The 24,254-nt window shown below is 44.0% G+C and overlaps 1 protein-coding gene across 1 annotated transcript in view; it reads left to right on the top strand.

Moving 5' to 3' along the window:
- The first annotated feature begins 4,493 nt into the window (after nt 1-4,493).
- LOC124148215 (metabotropic glutamate receptor 8-like) overlaps nt 4,494-24,254 on the top strand; it is a 206,839-nt gene continuing 187,078 nt past the window's right edge. Inside the window, exon 1 of the mRNA XM_048382946.1 lies at nt 4,494-5,126. Coding sequence (XP_048238903.1) covers nt 4,685-5,126 — 442 coding nt within the window. The 5' untranslated portion in view covers nt 4,494-4,684. The remainder of the gene's footprint in view (nt 5,127-24,254) is intronic.

The following is a 24,254-nucleotide window of genomic DNA, read 5'->3' as shown; positions in this document are numbered from 1 at the left end:
TTTACAGTAAATAAAGAAGTTGTTATCCATAAATTATCTCTACTAAGTCCAGACTGGACTAATTTCTGTCTTCTGTAATATAGCTGGTGTTGGGCTGAGTGCGGCTTTAAACAACATTCACTCACCCATCTCATTAAACAATTATGTGCTACCGGAAACGTCAACAATCAATTAAACATTCTGCTCAGGTGCTCTGGAGCTCACTTGAATTATGAAGAAAACATCTCCGCGGTGTTTAAATTCTGATCGCAATTCTATGAGCCTTACTCAGAGACACCAGGGCGGGGCTAGTGATTCCACGTTTCAGCTCCATAGGCCTATGAGGAAACGATGACAATTTACACGTTAACGACGGACGGACACTAGACGACGGACGGACACTAGACGACGGACGGACACTAGGCGACGGACGGACACTAGGCGACGGACGGACACTAGACGACGGACGGACACTAGACGACGGACGGACACTAGGCGACGGACGGACACTAGACGACGGACGGACACTAGGCGATGGACGGACACTAGACGACGGACGGACACTAGACGACGGACGGACACTAGACGACGGACGGACACTAGACGACGGACGGTAGAAGTTAACATGACTTTCAGTTACTTGAGCTAAAACAAAATGGTTTTTGTAACTGTTCAGTCTATTAGGAAACTGTCAAAACTTTGCCTAGCAAATAATCAATCTGCTGCTGCTAATTAGTGCCCACTGATTCCAATCGCTCATTACTAAAGCCCCCTAGATAACGTCAGTTATAGTGCCGGGCAAGAGGTGGGACTTATCTCCTTATGTCCCGGGCCTGTCATCTGTAACTAGATTCAGTATGTATCAGTGATCAACGAGGAACTGGCTTTATTGGCCTATCAGCCAGATCACAAGCCTGACTTTTCATAACGTGTATAACCAGTGGAATGTGTGTATGTGTCTGTTTACCCAGACTAGCAGTGCATCAATAATCTAGACTTCGTCAACAGGTTCGTTATTTATACTGGAGGTATATCAGTGCACTATAGAATATATTACTACTTTTAGAGAATGTCTATAGCTTGTACATCCGTGATTTAGTTCGCTATTTCTTTCCTCTTTCTCTCTTCGTGTTTATTGCTTTCCCATCTTTCTGCCTTACCTCTCTCTCCGGGGTAGAATAGGTCTTCAGCAACCCATGCTTGCCGTAAAAGGTGACTATGCTTGTCGTAAGAGGCGACTAGAGGGATCGGGTGGTCAGGCTCGATGACTTGGTTGATGCATGTCATCGTATCCCAATTTTGTGGATCGATGCTCATGATGTCAATCACTGGATTGTCTGGTCCAGACTTGATTATTTACAGACCGCCGTCATGTAGCTGGAATATTACTGAGTGTGGCGTTAAACAACAAACAAAAAAACAAACCTCTCACTCCCCTTCTCCCTTTCCCCCAATTTCTATCTCTCTCCCAAATTGTTCTCTCCCTCCACCCCTTTTTCTCACCCTCTCTCTGTCCCCATCCCGCAACCCCCATTCCAATCACTCCTTATATGTGACCCTATGATTCTCTCCAACTTGACCCCAATCCCCCCTTTTCTTTCCATTTTCCCCTTCTCGGTCTTTTTTCATACTCTCTCAACTTCTATCTCTCTCTCTCTCTCTCTACTTCTATCTCTCTCTCTCTCTACTTCTATCTCTCTCTCTCGCTCTACTTCTATCTCTCTCTCGACTTCTATCTCTCTCTCTACTTCTATCTCTCTCTCTCTTTACTTCTATCTCTCTCTCTACTTCTATCTCTCTCTCTCTACTTCTATCTCTCTCTCTACTTCTATCTCTCTCTTTACTTCTATCTCTCTCTACTTCTATCTCTCTCCCCTCTTTCCTTCTCTCTCACTCTCTCTACTTCTATCTCTCTCTCTCTCTACTTCTATCTCTCTCCCCTCTCTCCTTCTCTCTCACTCTCTCTACTTCTATCTCTCTCTCTCTCTACTTCTATCTCTCTCCCCTCTCTCCTTCCCTCTCACTCTCTCTACTTCTATCTCTCTCCCCTCTCTCCTTCTCTCTCTCTCTACTTCTATCTCTCTCTACTTCTATCTCTCTCTCTCCCTACTTCTATCTCTCTCCCCTCTCTCCTTCTCTCTCACTCTCTCTACTTCTATCTCTCTCTCTCTCTACTTCTATCTCTCTCCCCTCTCTCCTTCCCTCTCACTCTCTCTACTTCTATCTCTCTCCCCTCTCTCCTTCTCTCTCTCTACTTCTATCGCTCTCTCTACTTCTATCTCTCCCCTCTCTCCTTCTCTCTCTCTCTCTACTTCTATCTCTCTCCCCTCTCCCCTTCTCTCTCACTCTCTCTACTTCTATCTCTCTCTCTACTTCTATCTCTCTCCCCTCTCTCCTTCTCTCTCTCTCTCTACTTCTATCTCTCTCTCTCCCCTCTCTCTCTACTTCTATCTCACTCTCTCTCTCTACTTCTATCTCTCTCTCTACTTCTATCTCTCCCCTCTCTCCTTCTCTCTCTCTCTCTACTTCTATCTCTCGCCCCTCTCCCCTTCTCTCTCACTCTCTCTACTTCTATCTCTCTCTCTCTACTTCTATCTCTCTCCCCTCTCTCCTTCTCTCTCACTCTCTCTACTTCTATCTCTCTCTCTACTTCTATCTCTCTCCCCTCTCTCCTTCTCTCTCACTCTCTCTACTTCTATCTCTCTCCCCTCTCTCCTTCTCTCTCACTCTCTCTACTTCTATCTCTCTCTCTCCCCCTGTCTCTATTTCTATCATTCTCTCCCTCTCTCTCTACTTCTATCTCTCTATTCCTCCCTCCTTCTTCTATCTCACTCTCTCACTCTCTCTCTCTACTTCTATCTCTCTCTCCCTCTCTCTCTCTCTACTTCTATCTCTCCCCTCTGTCCTTCTCTCTCTCTCTCTCTACTTCTATCTCTCTTTCCCTCTCTCTCTACTTCTATCGCTCTCTCTCCCTCTCTCTCTCTACTTCTATCTCTCTCCTTCTCTCTCTCTCTACTTCTACCTCTCTCTCTCTCCCTCTCTCTCTACTTCTATCTCTCTCTCCCTCTCTCTCTACTTCTATCTCTCTCTCTTCCTCTCTCTCTCTCTACTTCTATCTCTCTCCCCTCTGTCCTTCTCTCTCACTCTCTCTACTTCTATCTCCCTCTCTCTCTCTCTACTTCTATCTCTCTCTCTACTTCTATCTCTCTCCCCTCTCTCCTTCTCTCTCACTCTCTCTACTTCTATATCTCTCCTTCTCTCTTACTCTCTATACTTCTATCTCTCTCCCCTCTCTCCTCTCTCACTCTCTCTACTTCTATCTCTCTCTACTTCTATCTCTCTCCCCTCTCTCCTTCTATCTCTCTCTCTCCTTCCATCTTTCTTCCCCTTTAACTCTCATCTGCTCCATTCTTTCCCTTTTCCCTCTCAGTAAATTACGTCTCTATCTGTTCGTCTGTCTCTGTAATCCCTTCTCCCTTAACCCTATCCCTTAGCCCCAGCCAAGCGTGTCGCCATCACCCACACCCCTTTCCCAACACTCACTGTATTAATGCTCATTCGTCCTTATATCCGCAGTCGCTATTTCTCCATCAACACTCTCTCCACCTCAAGCGTTTTAACCTCCAACCTCCCCCTTTCATCAACCCCTCCCCCTACTCCGCATTTCCCACCCTCTCTCTGACTCCCCTCAGGTGGCGTGCAAACCTCAACTTTCACCTCCCTATTTCTTTCTCTCTCTCTCTCTACTTCTATCTCTCTCTCCCTCTGCGCGTTGACATCATCCTCGTGTCACAGATCGATACAGCGAACACTGGGACACACCCCTTCTCCACAGCTTGACACAAGACATCCACTTCCCTGGCAGAGCTGACGACCGTCCTGCCATCGTGCCACGACTCACCAGATATATTGATATAATTAATTAAAGTGTTCGTGGGTTAATAAGCGTTTCCTATTAAACGTTTGCTGCAGCTCGAGCGTTTTTTCGAAGCTTCTATACCCTTCCCGTGTTTGGCCTGCTGGCGGTGCATGGCGCATGTTCTTGAATACCCACTGACTATCACCCTAACAATGAACCAAAGCAATTCACTTAAAGAATCCATTGAAACTTTGCAAGTTTTCAGTCATGCTTTTATCCCGTACCACCTCATAGTGGACCTTCCGTGTAGGCATCTGTCCATTACTTGTAGTATTAGCTTGAGCTGACCATGTCCTAACACAACGGTATCTGGTCAGCGGATAAATTGGTCCGTTTTACAGTTTGTTCGTGTTGAAAGATTTTATCGCAGTGGTCAGTACACTCACGTCGCTCGGAAAAGGAAAAGTCAGAAGGTTAATCGAGTAGATTCTGAAGCACCTTTCACTGGTCGAGAGGGGTGGTCAAATTTGAGAAGAGGAAGTCTTCAATTCGCTGGCAAATGAACGCTAGCTTCGTGACGTCATCGCCACGTTCCCCAGGGTCCCTCACAGACATGTCCTATGATCTTTTTCTTTCAAATTTTGGAAGCAACTTAACAAATGGATTATGTTGGACTGGCAGTGATGGTCTGACCAAACTCGAGTCCTGATTGCGGATCAATCAGTACCGGTGCGGCATTGTCGCCAGGACAGTCTCGGAGGCGTCTCTCAAAGCGCTACCGACCGACGGGCGCTCACAGCCGCCACTCGCAGTACAAAGTCTTCAAGAGAGTGCGCTTGGCATGCGATGCTCTGGAGAATGACCCCCAACTTTTCCTGTGTTGGAACTTTTCGGGTGGTCCTGTATGGGCTCCTGGTGTCGTTTTTCCGCTGTGTGATGCTCCAAGCCACCGACTGGAACCCGGGTAGTTTGCACCTGGGGACACGGATGGAGATTCATGGGAGGTATAAAAACTACACCTGGCCCCACAGGGACCTAGCGTCCGTCGTTGCTGGAGACGTGGTCTTAGGAGCGTTGCATATGATCCATGCACGGAGTGAAGACAAAGTGTGTGGCCGGATCATGGCCCAGGGTGGGATACAGGCTCTCGAGACGATGTTGTATACCCTGGATTACATCAACAGCAACCAAAGCGACATTTTGCCCGGAATTCGCCTAGGAATCCTCACTAAGGACGATTGTGACCGTGATATATACGGCCTGGAACAGGCTGTGGATTTTATCAGAGGTAGGTAAATTTTGTTAAATTTAAATTTAACCCTATCGATTTTAACTTTTTAGCCTTCGAGACTTTGGGCGTTCAAAGTCATTGTATACCCACAAAACGTCCTAATGTTATCTTAAAATATGGAACCGGATCGATATTGTATCTGATTAATAGATAGTTGTACATATCGTTCCCCATGAAATCGATAAGGTACGCCATGAACATAAAAAGCGAAATAAGTCAATAACCTTGGAATGGTAGTAATACCCAGAATACACCTCACTGCAGTACCGTTATAGATTATACCCGCAACATCTCGTTCAGACCACGAGAAACAGATATACGACGTTATCGACAACTATGTGTTATTAGATTTATTACCTCGATACTGACAACCAACAGATCACCTCTTAATGTTTGATTTATCTGTGTCAAACACTGTTTGACACAGTGTCATAATTAGAAACAATAGTTCTAGTGTATTGATAAAACCTTCAAGTGATTCTCTACACCAGTCCTGAACGTTATCTTTACCTTAAGGAACACAGGAACTAGGGGATGATTCCGTACTGGCGTTATTCTAGACTGGAGGATGGTGATCCTTCGGATGTCATGAAGGGGGACGCTTATTCTTGGGGGACGCTTTTGTAGTGCAAATCTAAAATTAAGGGGTCTATCTCTCTGATGAAGCTGCATTGAGATTTTCTTGCTTAGAATATCGCTAGAAACTTACGTGTATAAATGTCTCCTCAGATAGAAATTCAATATACTATAAGCAGCTTATGGGAAGGGCATCCTATCCAAGGACATGCCTAATGTTAGAGGCATGGTGATGTGCAAATGTTAAATCCGGGTCATATGTATATATTTCCACGACTGGTTTAGACTGCTGCAATTGGTTCGGGTGCTTTCTATACACTTTCCTCATACTTTAAGCCATTTTTCGTCTTTACAAATATTATGATACGTAACAAGATATACTTCGAATAAAAAATTATCTTGTTTTAGTCATTAATGTTATAAACATTGTTGATTTATTTTTAATGAGAAGAGGTTAAGAAATAAGAAAATCACTACTGCGTGAGTTGGGAATGAATATGTTGTGCGGAAAATGTTATAATAAGTGTCCCGCCGGCTGCTGATTATTCTCGTTACTATATAACAAAGCACGGCGACTTTCCCACTTTAAAATACCACCGCAACCCTCTTAGGCTTAGCGGTACCTAATCCCATAGGACCCAACAATCCTACTGGTACCTAGCACAATTAATTCACATTACTTTCCAACATGTGCCGATTAGCGGACTTCATCAACCAATACAGCCCACTACTGTAACGATCCTTCTCACACGCTGAAGGAGCCTGGAACCTTTAACGACATCGGCGTTGTAGAACAGGCTGTTTGACTACAGCCCCACAACTGTGGCTAACACTCCATACACTGTGGGTAGGCTGGCCGGGGCTTCTGTTATGTTGTCTCGAGTCCCCCAAAAATCAATGGCGAGGGATCCGTGAATAGGGTTTGTGTGGGACGTGATTTGAAGACACGTCAGGCAAAACGAGATAGTGTCCCAGGGTCTAGTACACAATGGCTATTTTATTCTATGTTCCTTCTACGTCAGCTGGGCGAGGGCGGGAGTCTTGCTTTAATTCCTTGGACTGCTTGTGTTTGTGACGATATCATTGTAGAATATGACTATGCATATAGGTTTACTACACTTTGATGAAATTATGATCTGATAAACTCGTGTGATATCATTGTAGAATAAGTCAATGCATATAGGTTTATTACACTTAGATGAAATTATGATCTGATATACTCGTGTGATATCATTATAGAATACGTCAATGCATATAGGTTTATTACACTTTGATGAAATTATGGTCTAATATACTCGTGTGATATTGTAGAATAAGTCAATGCATAAAGGTTTATTACACTTTGATGAAATTATGATCTGATAAACTCGTGTGATATCATTGTAGAATAAGTCAATGCATATAGGTTTATTACACTTAGATGAAATTATGATCTGATATACTCGTGTGATATCATTATAGAATACGTCAATGCATATAGGTTTATTACACTTTGATGAAATTATGGTCTAATATACTCGTGTGATATTGTAGAATAAGTCAATGCATATAGGTTTATTACACTTAGATGAAATTATGACCTGATATACTCGTGTGATATCATTGTAGAATAAGTCAATGCATATAGGTTTATTACACTTAGATGAAATTATGACCTGATATACTCGTGTGATATCATTGTAGAATACGTCAATGCATATAGGTTTATTACACTTTGATGAAATTATGGTCTGATATACTCGTGTGATATCATTGTAGAATAAGTCAATGCATGTAGGTTTACTATACTAAGATGAAATTATGTTCTGATATACTCGTGTGATATCATTGTAGAGATTATTAGCCGAGTGTGTTTATGTGGCGTAAATATCATATACTAGGAATAAAATTTGTAAAACGAGGGTGATATCTTACAATGTCGTTCTTAAAATGATCAAATAATTTTACTCATTGAAGTCATTCAAAAACGTTGTGTGAATATAATGCGTCAGTGCACTGTGCCCACACATCGTGAAACTCCCATCTTGATGAGAACGCACATCAAGGGTGTAGGAACCAAGTGGACATTGTATCGATACATGGATTTATATGAAGGGTTACCGCATTTGCATATTTATCGAATTGGTTTACCACATCGATAACACTTTCCATTGTGTGATAACCATTGTAACACACGCGTTTATCGCATGGACAGTCCGAACTCGTTCGGCAACGTTCAAGCTGAAATATCTTTATACTTTCCCGAATTCAGCCTGGCCTAGAAAAGAACTCAAACTCTAAACCTCGGAAACTGTCCAAGAATGGCCCTACCAGTGAGTGAGTGAGTGAGTGAGTGAGTGAGTGGGTGGGTGGGTGAGTGTTTTACGCGGCAGTCAACAGCATACGATCTGCACAGGATGAAGAAGACTTCTGTGTTGTTGTCAACATAATTTCGTCAGGATACCCTTTTGGGTGTAACTGCCATGGCGCTCAGAAACGACATGATGTGTATGCGCGCGGCTTATCTCTTTGCTTACGGAAGTCGAGACACAGACATATGCTTGTCTACATATTACCTGAAGTGGCCTCCCGTGAAGATGTCCTCATATCGTATCGTATCGGGGTAGAAGATCTGATGTGAATAGAGTGGCGTTGCTGTAGCTGTGAGTTTATGTCTGCGGCCTTTATCACACTAGGGTCGTAGGGGTAGCCTTGTGGTTAGAGCGTTCGCTCGTCACGCTGAAGCCCCCGGGCTCGATTCCCCACATGGGCACAATGATTGCAGCCCATTTCTGGTGTCCCCGCCCCGATATTGCTAGAATATTGCTAAAGCGGCGTAAAAGCATATTTACTCAATCATAGCACTATCACTCACAGCGTTTACGCAAACACACACAGTGAACCTGTGTTGCGACGAAATCGGTTGTAGCGAATAGTCTACTACATGCATCATTATACGCATATAACGAACTGATTTTGAGATTCCCGTGGAATTCGTTAAAGTTAGATGTGCATTACATGCACTAGGGGCCATGACGCAATAGGGAGTAATCAACCTTTCTGACAATCAAGACACGCGATTTTGCTTATTTCGGATGTGAGTGAGTGAGTTTGGTTTTACGCCGCTTTTAGCAATATTCCAGCAATATCACGGCTGGGGACACCAGAAATGGGCTTCACACATTGTACCCATGTCGGGAATCGAACCCGGGTCTTCGGCGTGACGAGCTAACGCTTTAACCACTAGGCTACCCGACCGCCCCTTATTTCGGATGTGTTATATCATAACTGTCACTGTCATTTTATCTTACACTGAACCTTGATTGGGGTTCTCACACAACAGAGATCGCTTGTTGTTAAACGCCGCACTCACAGCAGTATTCCAGCGGCGTGTAAATAATCGAGTTGAGACCAGTCACACCAGTGGTTGATATTATGAGCAACGATCGCCGACCTTCCCCTCAGGATCCATTTAGTCGGTACACAGGCATATATGTCTAGGGAGTACTTTACCCCGACAACCTCACGGAAATACAGGGAAGCCGCCTTGAATCAAATTGTCACTCTCTTATCGTTACATATATTGGTTAACTGATTGATAAGTTTGTTCGTTGTTTAACGCCGCACTCAGCAATACTCCAGCTATATGACAAGCCTGGACCAGACAATCCTGTGATAGATATCATGAGCATATATCCACGCAATTGGGATACGATGACATGCATCAACCAAGTCGGCAAGCCAGACCACCCGATCCTGTTTTAGTCGCCTCTTACGACAAGCATAGTCACCTTTTATGGCAAGCGTGGGTTGCTGAAGACCTATGCTAACCCGGATCTTCACGGGCCTGACGGACAGAAGACCTATAGAGGTTAAAATAACAGAGGTCGTCAATCAGGGCTGTCTTATGTCTTTTGACACCGATACTGAATAACACACTGTTGCCCCAAATGTTAAGATCGACTCCATCAACAGTATCGTGAATGATACAAAACGTTAGGTGAGCGCGCATAACCTGCTTCTCGACATCTGATTGGCAAGGCATAACACTCGGCCTTCTGAAAGGTCAGATATGTCATCTGAATGTAGACTTTGAGGGCATTTGGACATACAACGATCAGGCTAATCATTGGTCTGCAGGCGGGTTGACGCCACATTGAGGATACAATAAGAATACAATTAGAGAAATTGCCAGGAAATTGAAAATGGCCTAGACTCTGGCAATTACCTGGTCTGAAGAGGGCAGTTCCGAATGAGACAGCCTCAGCTTAGGGAGCAGAGGTATTTTCATGAGGTGGTACCTCTCACTCCAGTTAAGATGTCAAGACGTCATGACCATAAAGCGTGTATCGTCTCGGCTTCTACACGCAGGCTGCTACAGGGACCTCGATAGTCAGTGACGTCATCATCCGGGCATTTCTTCTACCGGAAGCTAAAACATCCGCATGAGAAATTATTAACCTTTACTCACTGATAATATGACTGATTGAAACCAATTTCAATACTGGTGTATAATTTGGCCTATATTGCATGTTACTACATCGACATGTCCACTAGGACATATATGTGTTATTTTACGCCGCAGTCGCCAGTACGAACCCTTGGCGTGCAATGTAATCACTCCCCGATCCAAGTACACGCCTCGACTCCAGGACATGCCCCGATCCTAGGACACGCCCCGATCCCAGTACACGACCACGCCCCGATCTCAGGACACGCCCCGATCCTAGGACACGCCCCGATGCCAGTTCACGCCCCGATGCCAGTACACGCCACGATCCCAGTACACGCCCCGATCCTAGGACACGCCCCGATCTCAGGATACGCCCCGATCCCAGTACACGCCCCGATCCTAGGACACGCCCCGATCCCAGTACACGCCCCGATCTCAGGACAGGCCCCGATCCCAGTACACGCCCCGATCTCAGGACACGCCCCGATCCCAGGACACGCCCCGATGCCAGTACACGAACCGATCCCAGGGCACGCCCCGATCCTAGTACACGCCCCGATCCCAGGACACGCCCCGAATCTAGTACACGGCGTAGAAAGATACATGGTCGACTGGGGATCGTTCGGAGTAACCCCAACCCCAACAGCGAATCAAGCACGGTTCGCTGTCCATGGAGATAAAACCTGTACGGAAACACCACAGGGATATAAGCATGGCGTACTGGGGACATTTTCTTCCAAAAGAGTGAGTTGAATTTAGCCCTGCTTTGAAAGATATCCCAGTTATATCACGGAAGGAACTCCAATAGGGAGACAAGCATGGCGTACTGGGGACACAGTGCCCTTGGGGGGTGGTAGATTTGTATTCCGCACTGGAACCAGCGCGAGACAATCAGGTGTAATAGGAATCTAAAGGTATTCTGCCTCGGAAACCCCACGGTGAGACACGTATTTAGTAATAGGGGTCAATTATACACCGGAATTCCCACAGGGAGACAAACGCTCTGTGCTATGAGCCAATCCCCACCTACACGTGCATGGTTATGTGTGAGTCCACAATGCACCGGAAACCCTGCAGTAGGCGGAGCGTGATGTGAACGTTTGCTTGTGTCTAAATCACAATCCACAGATTTACCATCTCAAGGAGGTATTGATGCCGTGTAGGAGAATAAGCCTTTTCGTATATTCTTAGTAGTATTCGGGCTTTGAAAAAGGAAAGAGAAGATTAGAAACATGAAGAGGTTAGCCAGACTCGGAGGTTTTGCCCGTAGGCCTCGATACGTGGCTGGATAATACACTTGATGACACACCAATTACGCTGAACTTAATAAAAAATCTCACGCTGAGCTAGGACTGTTATTATTTTGTGAATTGTCAGTGAAACATGTCTGATCAACGGTACCGGTCAGCGTGTGATGTCAGAGTGTCCATAAGTCAAGGACGGGTGTCCATGCAGGTTGACTTGACGCCGGCAGTTTATGTCAGTGTAAGGGCCAAATGGCTTAGGAATATGGGTCCCATGCATCAAGAAATTAAATTTTCCAATGAGAAAAACTCCCATAGTTTAGATGTTGCGTGACCTCATAGCACTGCATGACATCATTAATAGAATGGCGCTGTACGTTAGAGATCGATTCATTCGTCACCACAAGCCTCTTTTCGTAACCTGAAAGAAAACTCGTCCCCCTATCGATGAATGTTATGTGCGAAATACAACACACCAATCAGAATACGCGTATGATTTCAAGTTCTTCGTCAAAGAATCCCTCAGAAATAATTTTTGATTTTACATATGTCTTGTATATAAAAATATACCCAAGACACAGTTAAATGTGTTCAATCATACTGAATAATTCTGCACGTCCCTATGTGCTTTAAATTGCATCCGAAATATATATAATATATGGGGAAATATATGTTAACCATGACGCAACGAGTCGACAATTGTTTTAGGTATGCTCGTTTGCGCTAAGACGGAACCCGGTCGCAAAGATGGCCATGAGAGGGGCACGAGTCGCTATTCGGCTTGTCCCGGAATAGTTGGTCACGAATGAGATCGATTAAATGCGTAAAAGGGCACGGATGTATCCATTAAAACATTAGCACACTTATATATAAATTTAGAAATCGTCATATTTTCTTAAAGATGAACATCTTAGTCAGATGGATTACTAATTTCAACACGATGACATTTTTCCGTGTTTGTCTGTTCAGTAAAATGTTAATTTAGCGCTTTAGTCAACAAGTGTGCCTTGACAAGTATTTACACTAACCCCTTGTTGTTTTGTTTCATGTTAGATTTAAATTCATAAACATATTTTCAGAATATACTCTGAATACAGACGAGCGTCCTAATGACACCCTACTCAGACTTAAAGCAGTAGTTCATGACCACTTCATTCGTGACCAACTCGTGTTATTCCGGGACAAGCCGAATGGCTTCTTGTTGGTTACGGAAAGAAGCGAATGGTGACGAATAGCAGAAGCAGGTGATTTTGACATCGAGTCATTGCCCCGTCTCTGCATGAACGCCGAGGCGGGCGGTATAAACGTCTAACGGTGCAGATTGGTGCCGGCTTGACTGCCGATCCCGGGTATTATAGCTTTGGTTTAATGAAACCACGTCCCACGACCGTTAGCAAATAACATTTAATGCCGATGTATATGCTTTGAGAGAATTCGATCATCTTGATTTGGTCCAGGGAGCCCAATAGGTGCTTCATGGCTTGTGTTATGACACAGCGTTCAGACATGGCGGGCCTGCTCTCTTCATCAGCCCGGAGATCGGTTGGACAGTAATGAGAGCGATATTCCGGGAACATTCGACAGATTAGGTGCACAGACATATCGGTAATAAACACACCAGCGACTATTTGAAGCCGTGCTTGATTACAATCTGTACTTGCTGACACTGAGAGACATTATCACCCTCCATGTGGTCAGTTGGGGGGTCGGGTGGGGGGTTGGGGGGGGGGGGGGGGATCTCTGTTCGGTTGAATACTTTACTCGATAGGCGCAAGTAACACCACGCTCTGAGGGGGGGGGGGGGGGGGGGGGACATGACACTCTGACGTCGCGATCTTGGTGGGTTGTGTTCGGCAGAATGACACCTGGAACCTTGTCAGAAGATGTAGGCTGTGCCTCGCCTCGGGAATGTGTAGAGGTTGTCGTTGTGGTTATTTGTTGCAGGTGACAACACGTGATCTTCTGGATCTAGCGTTGGTAACGATTCCAGTGTCCAGCAATAGTGCATAAGGTGTGTGTGTGTGTGTGTGGGGGGGGGGGGGGGGGGGGGCTTTGACTACGGCCGAACTGGATTCACCCGTTTCCTAGCGACCTATGGCGTTGTTGCAATCTGCGATTTGATGCGGAGTAAAACAATATTCAGCCATTCATTCTCAGTTATAGAGAACAGGCAGACGAAAACGATCCACCTGTACCGACCTGTACATGTTTCACGTGCACATCCCGCACGTGCAATGGTGTTTGTATGAGGATGTGTTTTGGCCAGTCTGCTCGTTTGAGATCTGTATTTGGCCCTAACTGCGTTTTTGCGGCTGTAACTATGGCAAACATTATCAGTCGACTGATGTTATTGACATGACGCACGGGTACTTGGTGGTGCTACACATAAGGCGTTGGTCATCTGCTGACAAAGACGGGAGCATGATCTGAGGTGGGGTATTACATCACAATGTTATTAGTAGAATGACAGAGTTTTCGCGAACACCTAGTGTTAACACTGATATTCAGTGATCCATTCATATAGTTTTTACAGCTATTTTGCCATCAACGCCAAATGTAATCGGATTCGGTGGATAATCTAGAATGGTTATTCTCATGCATTGATAATGTACACTTATGTAAGAGTAAGTCTCCAAACCAAGAAGGAACATGTTTGTCGGGGAGTTTTGCGGTGGATATGTGTGGGACAGCTGACGTGCCTTTGCATGGGTTTGTAACGGGTGTCACCGGTGTGTCAGGATACGCTTACCTTTTCGCGAACACCCGGTATCATCACTATTAATAGTGATTGATAGACACATGTTATTGAGGTGAGGTGAAATGGGGTTTAACGTCGCGTCCAAGATTATTGCACTTATATAGCGACGTGCATGTACGTGTGTGTGTTTGTGTGGCTGCTTGTACTAGTCCGGACTGATGCCGATTTATAGTGCTAGCTCACTGAGATACCATGCCACAGTTTAACATGAATACCCCACTCAGACACAGTATACTGACTCCGAGCCGACCAGTCCTTGTTTTAGCCCCTTAATGCCGAGCGCCAGACAGGGTAACAACAAGTACCATCTTTTAACGTCTTTTGGTATGACGCGGCCGGGGATCGAACCCCGGACCTTCCGCTCTCCGGGCGGACGCTCTACCACTAGACCACGGAGGCGGTCCATGTTATCGATGCAGTTGGAATTGTACATTCGACTCTGATGTTAGAAGCGATGACTTATGGACATGGAAAGGGGTTTGTCGCTGTAATTTACATAATAACCCCGGTCATTGGATCAGAGTAAATACAATATGCACAAAGTTGTTAATTCAAATATCGAGCTGTGGGTGGTTTATGTTCGGTAATAACCCCATGTCATATTTCGCTTTTCGATGAACTGTGGTTAATTTGAGGTTAAAAAACTTAACTTTAAATATGTTGTAAAGTTTACACGAGGTTTTATCTGTATAAATATGATAGAGTTAACTAGCGTCACTTTCAAGAGTATTTTTAAAGCCCAACGCGTGACTGGATTTCGACTTTTGTGAAACACAAGGCATGGCGCGGGCAGACCGAGGGTCATTACCGCTCAGAATCTGGATATTCAAACTCACACACGAGCGGATCTTGGTAAAGGCCAAGGGACATAACTCTGCAATCTAATCGCGGTGCAAAGGAGCCCCCCCCCCCCCCCCCCCCTCCTCCTCCTCCTACCGCGCGCATGACGACAGGGGTAGTTACAGCATCCCCATCTTTGATGATACCTTGTCTGTAGTTAATTTTGTCAAGATAACGAGCTTTGCCCCGGCATACACCCAATGAAGCACCTATAATTTATCAACGGATTTAGTTTCGACGTAATGTTTCACGCGTCTGCCCCAGGAACAAAAGATGTTGTTTTTTTCGTTCTTAAAGGCGCTAATTAGAAATGCTTTATGAGAAGTGGGAGAAGAATCGCAGATGCTTTATGTGTTTTTAATACCTCTGTTTTTCGGCATGTGCGTCCAGGAGTCTTCTGACCGTGACGTCGGCATGATTCACTGCCGTCTTAGGTAAATAACGACAAAGCCATGTCCAGATGTCGAGGCGCTTGGTAACTTTAGAAGTTTAATTTGTGGGGGACGTTATTTTCTTCTTTTCAAGACATTACGTCATCCCAAAAGTCAAATAGTTTGACAAATGGAGTTTTGATAATAATTCCGCGGTAAAGTTATTAAAAACCTCAAGTTAATGATGATGACGACGGACATGATGATGCCATGGTGACAATGATGATGATAATGATAAAGACGATGATGATGATGAAGACGACGACGACGACGACGACGATGATGATGATGATGATGTGGTGGTGATGATGATGATAATGATGATGATGGTGATGGGACGATGATGATGGTGATGATAGATAGATAGATAGATAGATAGGTTTGGATGATTTGGGTGCGGAACCTGTCTGGAATGTATAATCTGTAGTACTAGGAACGCACTGTGTGGCATGGGAGGTAGCCTGGCGGCCTACAAATCTAATCAATGGACATCAAAGTTTCGGTACACGCCTCCGACTTTTTTTACTCTAAAAATGCAATTTATACGCTTGAAGATCTCCCCTTTAAAGTACTGTTACAAGCAGCCCCGGCATGTACAGTCGCACTTTCATCTCTTTGCGTAGACAATTTTTCTGACAACTATTTCCACTGAAAACACAAGCAAGCGGACGTTGTGGCAAGAGACAAAGGTTTGGCACCAAAGCCTGATTAGTTCTGCTAACAAGACACCCCATCACAGGAACCCCGACACCACACAACAATGGCGCTTAGTCAGGAATAATTAATATTCCCCGTCACCATCGCCCAAGAGCAATTTTAATTCCGACCCAAACGAGGATGATGGTACCGCTTCTTCAAAAGTTTGGGAATCCGAATGATTTGCCGTGTTTTGAAATCCAGGAGCCATTTTGACATGGCTTTGTGGTGAGTTCTCCCGCGGCTGTCGTGGTAATGAAGCTGATGTAGTTGTTCCCCGAGACGTAACTGTCGTCGTCTCTGCCATACGTCCACGTAAATATTCTTCTTGCCGTGCATTCACAGATTTGAAAGAACAACTTGGGGCTACAGTGAGATGAAATAGTGGTCCTTTTACGCTGCACAGTGATGTATGTTTAATTAAGATGCTTGATATGGTCTCTAAACATCTCTGGAGAAAGTAATTTACGTCCGGCCCATATTGGTCTTCTGGCGTCTAAACAACGGCTCAACGAGGCCGAATCTTAGGCAAAATTCATTTTCCGGATCATTATATATAATAATTATTTTTATTAAAAACATACATCCAACATAGTTTGTTGTACAGAGACACATCTCGAGATATATTCACAGTACGTGATCAATGCATAGCGCTAATACTATTAGGAACAATTTCAAATTTCAAATAATTGTACTGAGAAACAGTACAATCAGTTAACTATTTGGATACTTCACATTTCCCCAAAATGACAGGATCTTTCAGTCCAAGAGGAATCCATTATCTCCATTGGGGGACATTTTCGAAATTATTTTCAATTAAATCCACTTATGCAGACTACACACATGTGTGTCGTATATACCTCCTGCTTCGGTTAAAGTATTCACATTATATGCATCGTATATATTTTGTTTGTTTATCAAACTCATAAATTAAAAAAATGAGCACTAAAGACATTAATAAAACTTTTGTATTATTCGGGAAAAGAAATTATTGTACATTGTATTTTAAATACCATTCCACCTTTCATTCAAAGCATTAGTCAATCTTCCAAATTGTTTTAGTATTTAAAGCATTTGTCAATCTTCCAAAATGTTTTAGTATTCAAAGCATTAGTCAATCTTCCAAAATGTTTTAGTATTCAAAGCATTAGTCAATCTTCCAAAATGTTTTAGTATTCAAAGCATTAGTCGATCTTCCAAAATGTTTTAGTATTCAAAGCATTAGTCAATCTTCCAAAATGTTTTAGTATTCAAAGCATCAGTCAATCTTCCAAAATGTATTATTATTCAAAGCATTAATTAGTCAATCTTCCAAAATGTTCAGTATTCAAAGCATTAGTCAATCTTGTAAAATCTTATATTATTCAAAGCATTAGTCGATCTTCCAATCAATCTAGTTAATCAGTCGTTGAATAAATCATTGAAAGTAATATTTTGTCTCCTAACAGGTGATTCAAGGTTTTAGCTCATCTGCAAACTCACGGTTAAACATTGTATTGATATATTGAACTGAGTTCCACTCAGTCTTGTAAAATATCCCGTACAAGCTTTGTTAAGTCATTCAGCATTTGTGTTAGATTTCCCTAAGTCTCGCTGACAGTTTGTTTGGTCCTCCAAAATGTAACTGAAAGTTGTGTTCAGTCTTTGACACGTCATTCAAAATTTCATTTCATTCCTCATTTATAGTCTAACGTTATGATGTCATAGAAGATTGTACTTAATATTTAAAGCATGTAGTTGTTGGTTGGTTCTTTGGTTGTTTAACGCCGCACTCAGCAATATTCCAGCTATATGACGGCGGTCTGTAAATAATCGAGTCTGGACCAGACAATCCAGTGATTAACGTCATGAGCATCGATCCACGCAATTGGGATCGATGACATGCATCAACCAAGTCAGCGAGCCTGACCACCCGATCCCGTTAGTCGCCTTTTACAAGCATAGTCACCTTTTACGGCAAGCATGGGTTGCTGAAGACCTATTCTACCCCGGAATCTTCACGGGTCTTAAAACATGTAATACATGTTTTATTTAATATAAACATGGCATACATAGTCATTCTCCTACCTTGTAGCTCTATGTTTTAAACAGTCTTCTTCCATGTACCCTGCCGGGCAAAAGTAGTATGGAAATTGGATTTGACCAAAACAATTACAAAGGTTATCGAAACATTACTAGGCTGAAGGGGCGCTCGGGTAGCCTAGTGGTTATAGCGTTCTTCCGTCACGCCGAGGACCCGGCTTCGAATCCCGACATGGAAACAATGTGTGAAGCCCATTTCTGGTGTCCCCCGCCGTGATATTGCTAGAATATTGCTAAAAGAAGCGTAAAACCATACTCACTCACTCACCCTCTTACTCACTCACTCACTCACTCACTCACCCACCCTCTCACTCACTCACTCACTCAACCTCTCACTCACTCACTCACTCACTCACTCACTCACTCACTCCTAGGCTCAAAACACTCCTAGGCTCAAAACACTACAATTATTAGAACCAGAGCAATGATGATACCCGTATCAAATACATCACCATCGAATAACCGTTTCTTGTTTGTTTTATTTTGAGCCACCATCAAACATGGGTGTATACTTTATTATGTCCGGTAGTTTATTTTAGATTTTACAAATGTCTCTAAAAATATAATTCAGAGTTTTATCCGGAACTTTTCCTTCCAACATTTTCAAAGGTTTTTCGGCTTGCCAGTTCAACGGTGTATTCCGAACACGTGCACTCATCGCCAAAACAACTTGTTTCTAGACACAGTTAATCTGAAGCCGATATCCGTCGGCTAGGACCAGTAGGCATGTAATCACACAGACAGACACTATATGTATCGCAATCATACCGCCATTAGTCTGTCGGTGACACTGATTTTAACTAATCACACCAGATCTATTTAACTGAACAAACTATATTAGTTAAGTAGCTAACACAAACTACTTACGTGTCTGAGAAACAGTACTGACTTGATACAGCACGGAAAACACAGCCAGACAGCTCGTAACATTAACATGTTAAACAGAAGCTAACTGAGCCATTGATGAACGTGTTACAGCCTCCCGATGCAAACAACCCTGTCTCGACCGTGCCCTTTAAGCACTACTTGGGTGAAATCAGGTGTCTTGTGGATGGCCTAACTGCCCAAAGCCACGGGGTCATGATCAGTGAGACAATAACGTTACATTTTATGGCTGAGTGTTTGTCTTTGAAGAGTATATCCCTCCACTGCCGTGATGGCGATAGCCTTGATGTCTGCGTGTATCGCGATATCAGTATAGTGATGATATATTTGTCTAGAAGTTGTATATCATTGATAATGGTGTGAAGATATTGTAGGACTAACATTTGACGGCCAGAGACATCAACGGAGGTAATTGGTTTATTATCAGGTATCAGGTATCAGGTATCATGTGTGATAATATTTATATGCAATGTGAGCTGAGTGCTCCGGATGTAGAACTTGATGGTAGCACATACTCATATACAGATGGTTGGTATAGCATGCGTATATCTGTGGTACGGATCATTCTTGTAGCATGTGGTCAGGTCATGTGTATATCTGTAGCCCGGGTCATTCTTGTAGCATGTGGTCAGGTCATGTGTATATCTGTAGTACGGGTCATTCTTGTAGCATGTGGTCAGGTCATGTGTATATCTGTAGCCCGGGACATTCTTGTAGTATATGGTCAGGTCATGTGTATATCTGTAGCCCGGGTCATTCTTGTAGTATGTGGGCAGGTCATGTGTATATCTGTAGCCCGGGTCATTCTTGTAGTATGTGGTCAGGTCATGTGTATATCTGTAGCCCGGGACATTCTTGTAGCATGTGGGCAGGTCATGTGTATATCTGTAGTACGGGACATTCTTGTAGCATACTGGTAGGTCATGTGTATATCTGTAGCCCGGGTAATTCTTGTAGCATTTGGGTAGGTCATGTGTATATCTGTAGCCCGGGTCATTCTTGTAGCATGTGGTCAGGTCATGTGTATATCTGTAGTACGGGTCATTCTTGTAGCATGTGGTCAGGTCATGTGTATATCTGTAGCCCGGGTCATTCTTGTAGCTTGTGGTCAGGTCATGTGTATATCTGTAGCCCGGGTCATTCTTGTAGCATGTGGGCAGGTCATGTGTATATCTGTAGCCTGGGTCATTCTTGTAGCATGTCGGTAGGTCATGTGTATATCTGTAGCCCGGGACATTCTTGTAGCATATTGGTAGGTCATGTGTATATCTGTAGCCCGGGTCATTCTTGTAGCATGTGGGCAGGTCATGTGTCTATCTGCAGTACGGGACATTCTTGTAGCATGTGGGCAGGTCATGTGTATATCTGTAACCCGGGTCATTCTTGTAGCATGTGGTCAGGTCATGTGTATATCTGTAGCCCGGAACATTCTTGTAGCATTTGGGCAGGTCATGTGTATATCTGTAGCCCGGGTCATTCTTGTAGTATGTGGTCAGGTCATGTGTATATCTGTAGTACGGGACATTCTTGTAGCATGTGGGTAGGTCATGTGTATATCTGTAGCCGGGTCATTCTTGTAGCATATGGGCAGGTCATGTGTATATCTGTGGTACGGATCATTCTTGTAGTATGTGGGCAGGTCATGTGTATATCTGTAGCCCGGGTCATTCTTGTAGCATGTGGGCAGGTCATGTGTATATTTGTAGCCCGGGTCATTCTTGTAGTATGTGGTCAGGTCATGTGTATATCTGTAGTACGGGACATTCGTGTAGCATGTGGGTAGGTCATGTGTATATCTGTAGCCCGGGTCATTCTTGTAGCATGTCGGTAGGTCATGTGTATATCTGTAGCCCGGGTCATTCTTGTAGCATATGGGCAGGTCATGTATCTATCTGTAGTACGGATCATTCTTGTAGCATGTGGGCAGGTCATGTGTATATCTGTAGCCCGGGTCATTCTTGTAGCATGTGGGCAGGTCATGTGTATATCTGTAGCCCGGGACATTCTTGTAGCATGTGGTCAGGTCATGTGTATATTTGTAGCCCGGGTCATTCTTGTAGCATGTGGTCAGGTCATGTGTATATCTGTAGCCCGGGTCATTCTTGTAGCATGTGGGCAGGTCATGTGTATATCTGTAACCAAGGACATTCTTGTAGCATGTGGGCAGACCTTGTCACGCGCGCACACGTAATCGCACACGCACACTCACACCCTCATACCCACAACCCTTTCCACGACTCCGATCACGCCGCAGCCAATATCACAAACATTAAAAATCAAACGCCAAATCAGTATAGCGTTAGCAAAGTCTAGCCAGTGGTTTAATTGTTCACTTGTCACGCCAAAGGCCCAAGAATTCCGGGGCGACATGGGTACAATTTGTAAACCCAAGTTTCGGTGTTCCCTGAGCTTTTAATGCTGCAATACCGCACTAATGTTTATACTAAAGCGAAGTTAGAGTATTCTCTAGGAATAGCAAGAAATGTAATTTGGTTGGTTCTATATAAACTGAACAACAAAAGTTCCTGTGACATTGAATAAAATTTAATGCAAAGTTATGTTTTTTAACCAAATCTAGAAACAATTTCGGTTTGCAACTGATAAAAGACTCCTGTAAGTGTTCAAATGGTCTTATTTGCCATACTGACTTCAGAAAATGTGTGATTTCATATTAAAAAAAACATGAACATGCCAAAATGTCAAATTACAAATCAATAGCGTGTGTGTCCACCTCTGGTAGCGATGCAAGCAACACATCTTCGTCTCATGGAATGGACCAGGCGTCGCACAAAGTCCTGTGGGACATCTGTCCATATCTGCTGGAGCATGTTTCGAAGTTCCTGGAGTGTCTGTGGAACACTTGGTTGACGTCGAAGGCCCCGATCCATCTCATTCCACATGTGCTCGATTGGTGAGAGATCAGGGGAGCGAGCCGGCCAGGGGATGACATTCACGTTGTTTTGTTGAAGAGAATCCTGAACAAGTCGAGCATGTTGCGCGTTGTCATGTTGAAAGGTAATGCCTGGGCCATGACGACGCAAAAAACGCGTAGAACAACAGGGCCGATGATCTCGTCGCGGTAGCGCTGTCCATTGAGATTTCCCTCTACCACTATCAAACGGGTCCTCTGTCTTGCTGTAATCCCACCCATACCATAACGCTGCCGCCCCTGAACCGATCTTCTTCCATGACACAATGATTGACGTGACGTTCACCTCGACGTCGGTACACTCGAATCCGTCCATCGCTGTGGCTGAGGTGAAAACGAGACTCGTCAGTGAATAGAACTTGTCTCCACTGCATGGCCGTCCAGCGTAGACGCTGTCTGCACCACTGTGGACGTGCTTGACGGTGGTTTCCTGTCGGGTCTTCTGGCAACAATCCCTGCACATCTGAGGCGACGACGTACGGTTTGTCAAGATATTCGTCGAAAGCCCGGGATGCTTTTTGCAGTCACTGTTGCTAGCTGGAATCGATTTCGTAGGTGTGTTGTTCGAATCCAGTTTTCTTGTCAATTATTGGTTACGCGTGGCCTTCCACTCCGAGGATGGTCTCTGACTGCATTCGTCTGTTACCAACGTTGCCATAAACACCAAATGGTGTTTCTGTGGACGTTAAATTGTCTTGCAACATCACGTTGACTCGATCCTGCTTCAGGCATACCAATGGCTCGCAGACGCTCATTTTCGGACAGGCGTAGCATTTCGTAATGTTGAATAATTGGGTAATTTTGTTGTTTTTCTAAATGGTTGTTGTCAGCACGATGCTAAACAATGCATATGGAATCCCGTTAACGCACATGTTTTTTAACCAATTCTTGGGTAGTGAAGTGCATGGGGCTTGCATAAAAGTCAACTTTTGCATGGAATGCATGCTTTTCTGTAGCAGTTGCGTTTTTGTGACTTGATTCAATATATGTACTACAATATTGAAAACCAAACTTTACTTGTTTGAAAAAAACACTAAAATATTGGTGTCACAGGAACTTTTGTTGTTGAGGATATTTCTATTTCTAAAACGTCTATTCCACCTTCAATGCCCGCCTCGCTTCTTTCCTTTGAGCAAGTCTGGTTTTATTTTCCTTTTGGTGAAGTAAACAGTTGAAGTTAATCCCTTTTCTTTCATGACCAAGTGTTTTTCCACACCTTGTCTTTTGGTTCAGAAAATTGCTTAAAACAGAACATTATTTGTTTTGGTCGTCACTACATGAAGTACAGAGCCGTTTTGTCGCAACATGAGTCTGTGCCCTAAGGGAGAAACAGCCACCTCATGGTCTGCAACTGTCTGGGGTACTATCAGGTTGGCTGCTGATGAATCGGGGGCCCCAGCCATGTGGTCACGTGACGTGTTCTAGCACCACGCCTGTTGCCCTGTTCCTCAGACATATTCATCACATGTATCCCTGGTGATTGCAGCCTGTCCCTGTCGGGCGTAATGACGTCATTAATAACCATGTATCTTGGTTACGTGGTGGCACGTCTCTGGACCTTACACTGCTCGAGTGAGTGAGTGAGTGAGTGAGTACATGTTGTAAGCCTACATCTGCACTATTCGCATATCACATGAGCGTGTAAATCGAGTCAAAGGCCATTTAAACCAGTGGTTGACAGCATGACCACCCGACTTTAGCTATAGACATGAGGTAATTGGGGCCTGTTCTGCCCCAGACGGGGGCAATGACCATGTGTGTTTATTTGTTTGTTTGTTGTTTACTAAGTGTCTTTGATTATTGCTTAGAGCTAGAGGTCCTCTGGTCACCGGGTTTAATTTGTAGCGATTAATTGAAATTAAATCTTTGATGTCCTAAATTTACAGGCAATTTAATGTGCAAAATGTTGTTGAATCATGTTTAAGTGTACAATTTGTAATGTTTGTTTGTTGTTTAACGCCGCACTCAGCAATATTCCAGCTATATGACGGCGGTCTGCAAATAATCATGTCTGGAACAAACAACCCAGTGATTAACATCATGAGCATCGATCCACGCAATTGGGATACGATGCCATTCTACCCCGGATCTTCACGGGTATGTGTGGGTCTGTAAATCTGGTCACAGGACGTAGGAAGCCACAGCAGGGCGGAGGACAAGATTGTGATGACCTGTATCTCGATGACCTGATGACCTGATGTCTTCATTGTACGTTTACAGTTATTGGCATAGGTTGTTGTTTAATGTGGCTG

Source organism: Haliotis rufescens, unplaced genomic scaffold (genome assembly GCF_023055435.1).
Source record: "Haliotis rufescens isolate VD_foot unplaced genomic scaffold, xgHalRufe1.0.p SCAF_42, whole genome shotgun sequence".
NCBI classification, from domain to species: Eukaryota; Metazoa; Mollusca; class Gastropoda; order Lepetellida; family Haliotidae; genus Haliotis; species Haliotis rufescens.
This window is presented reverse-complemented; position numbering and strand designations above follow the sequence as displayed.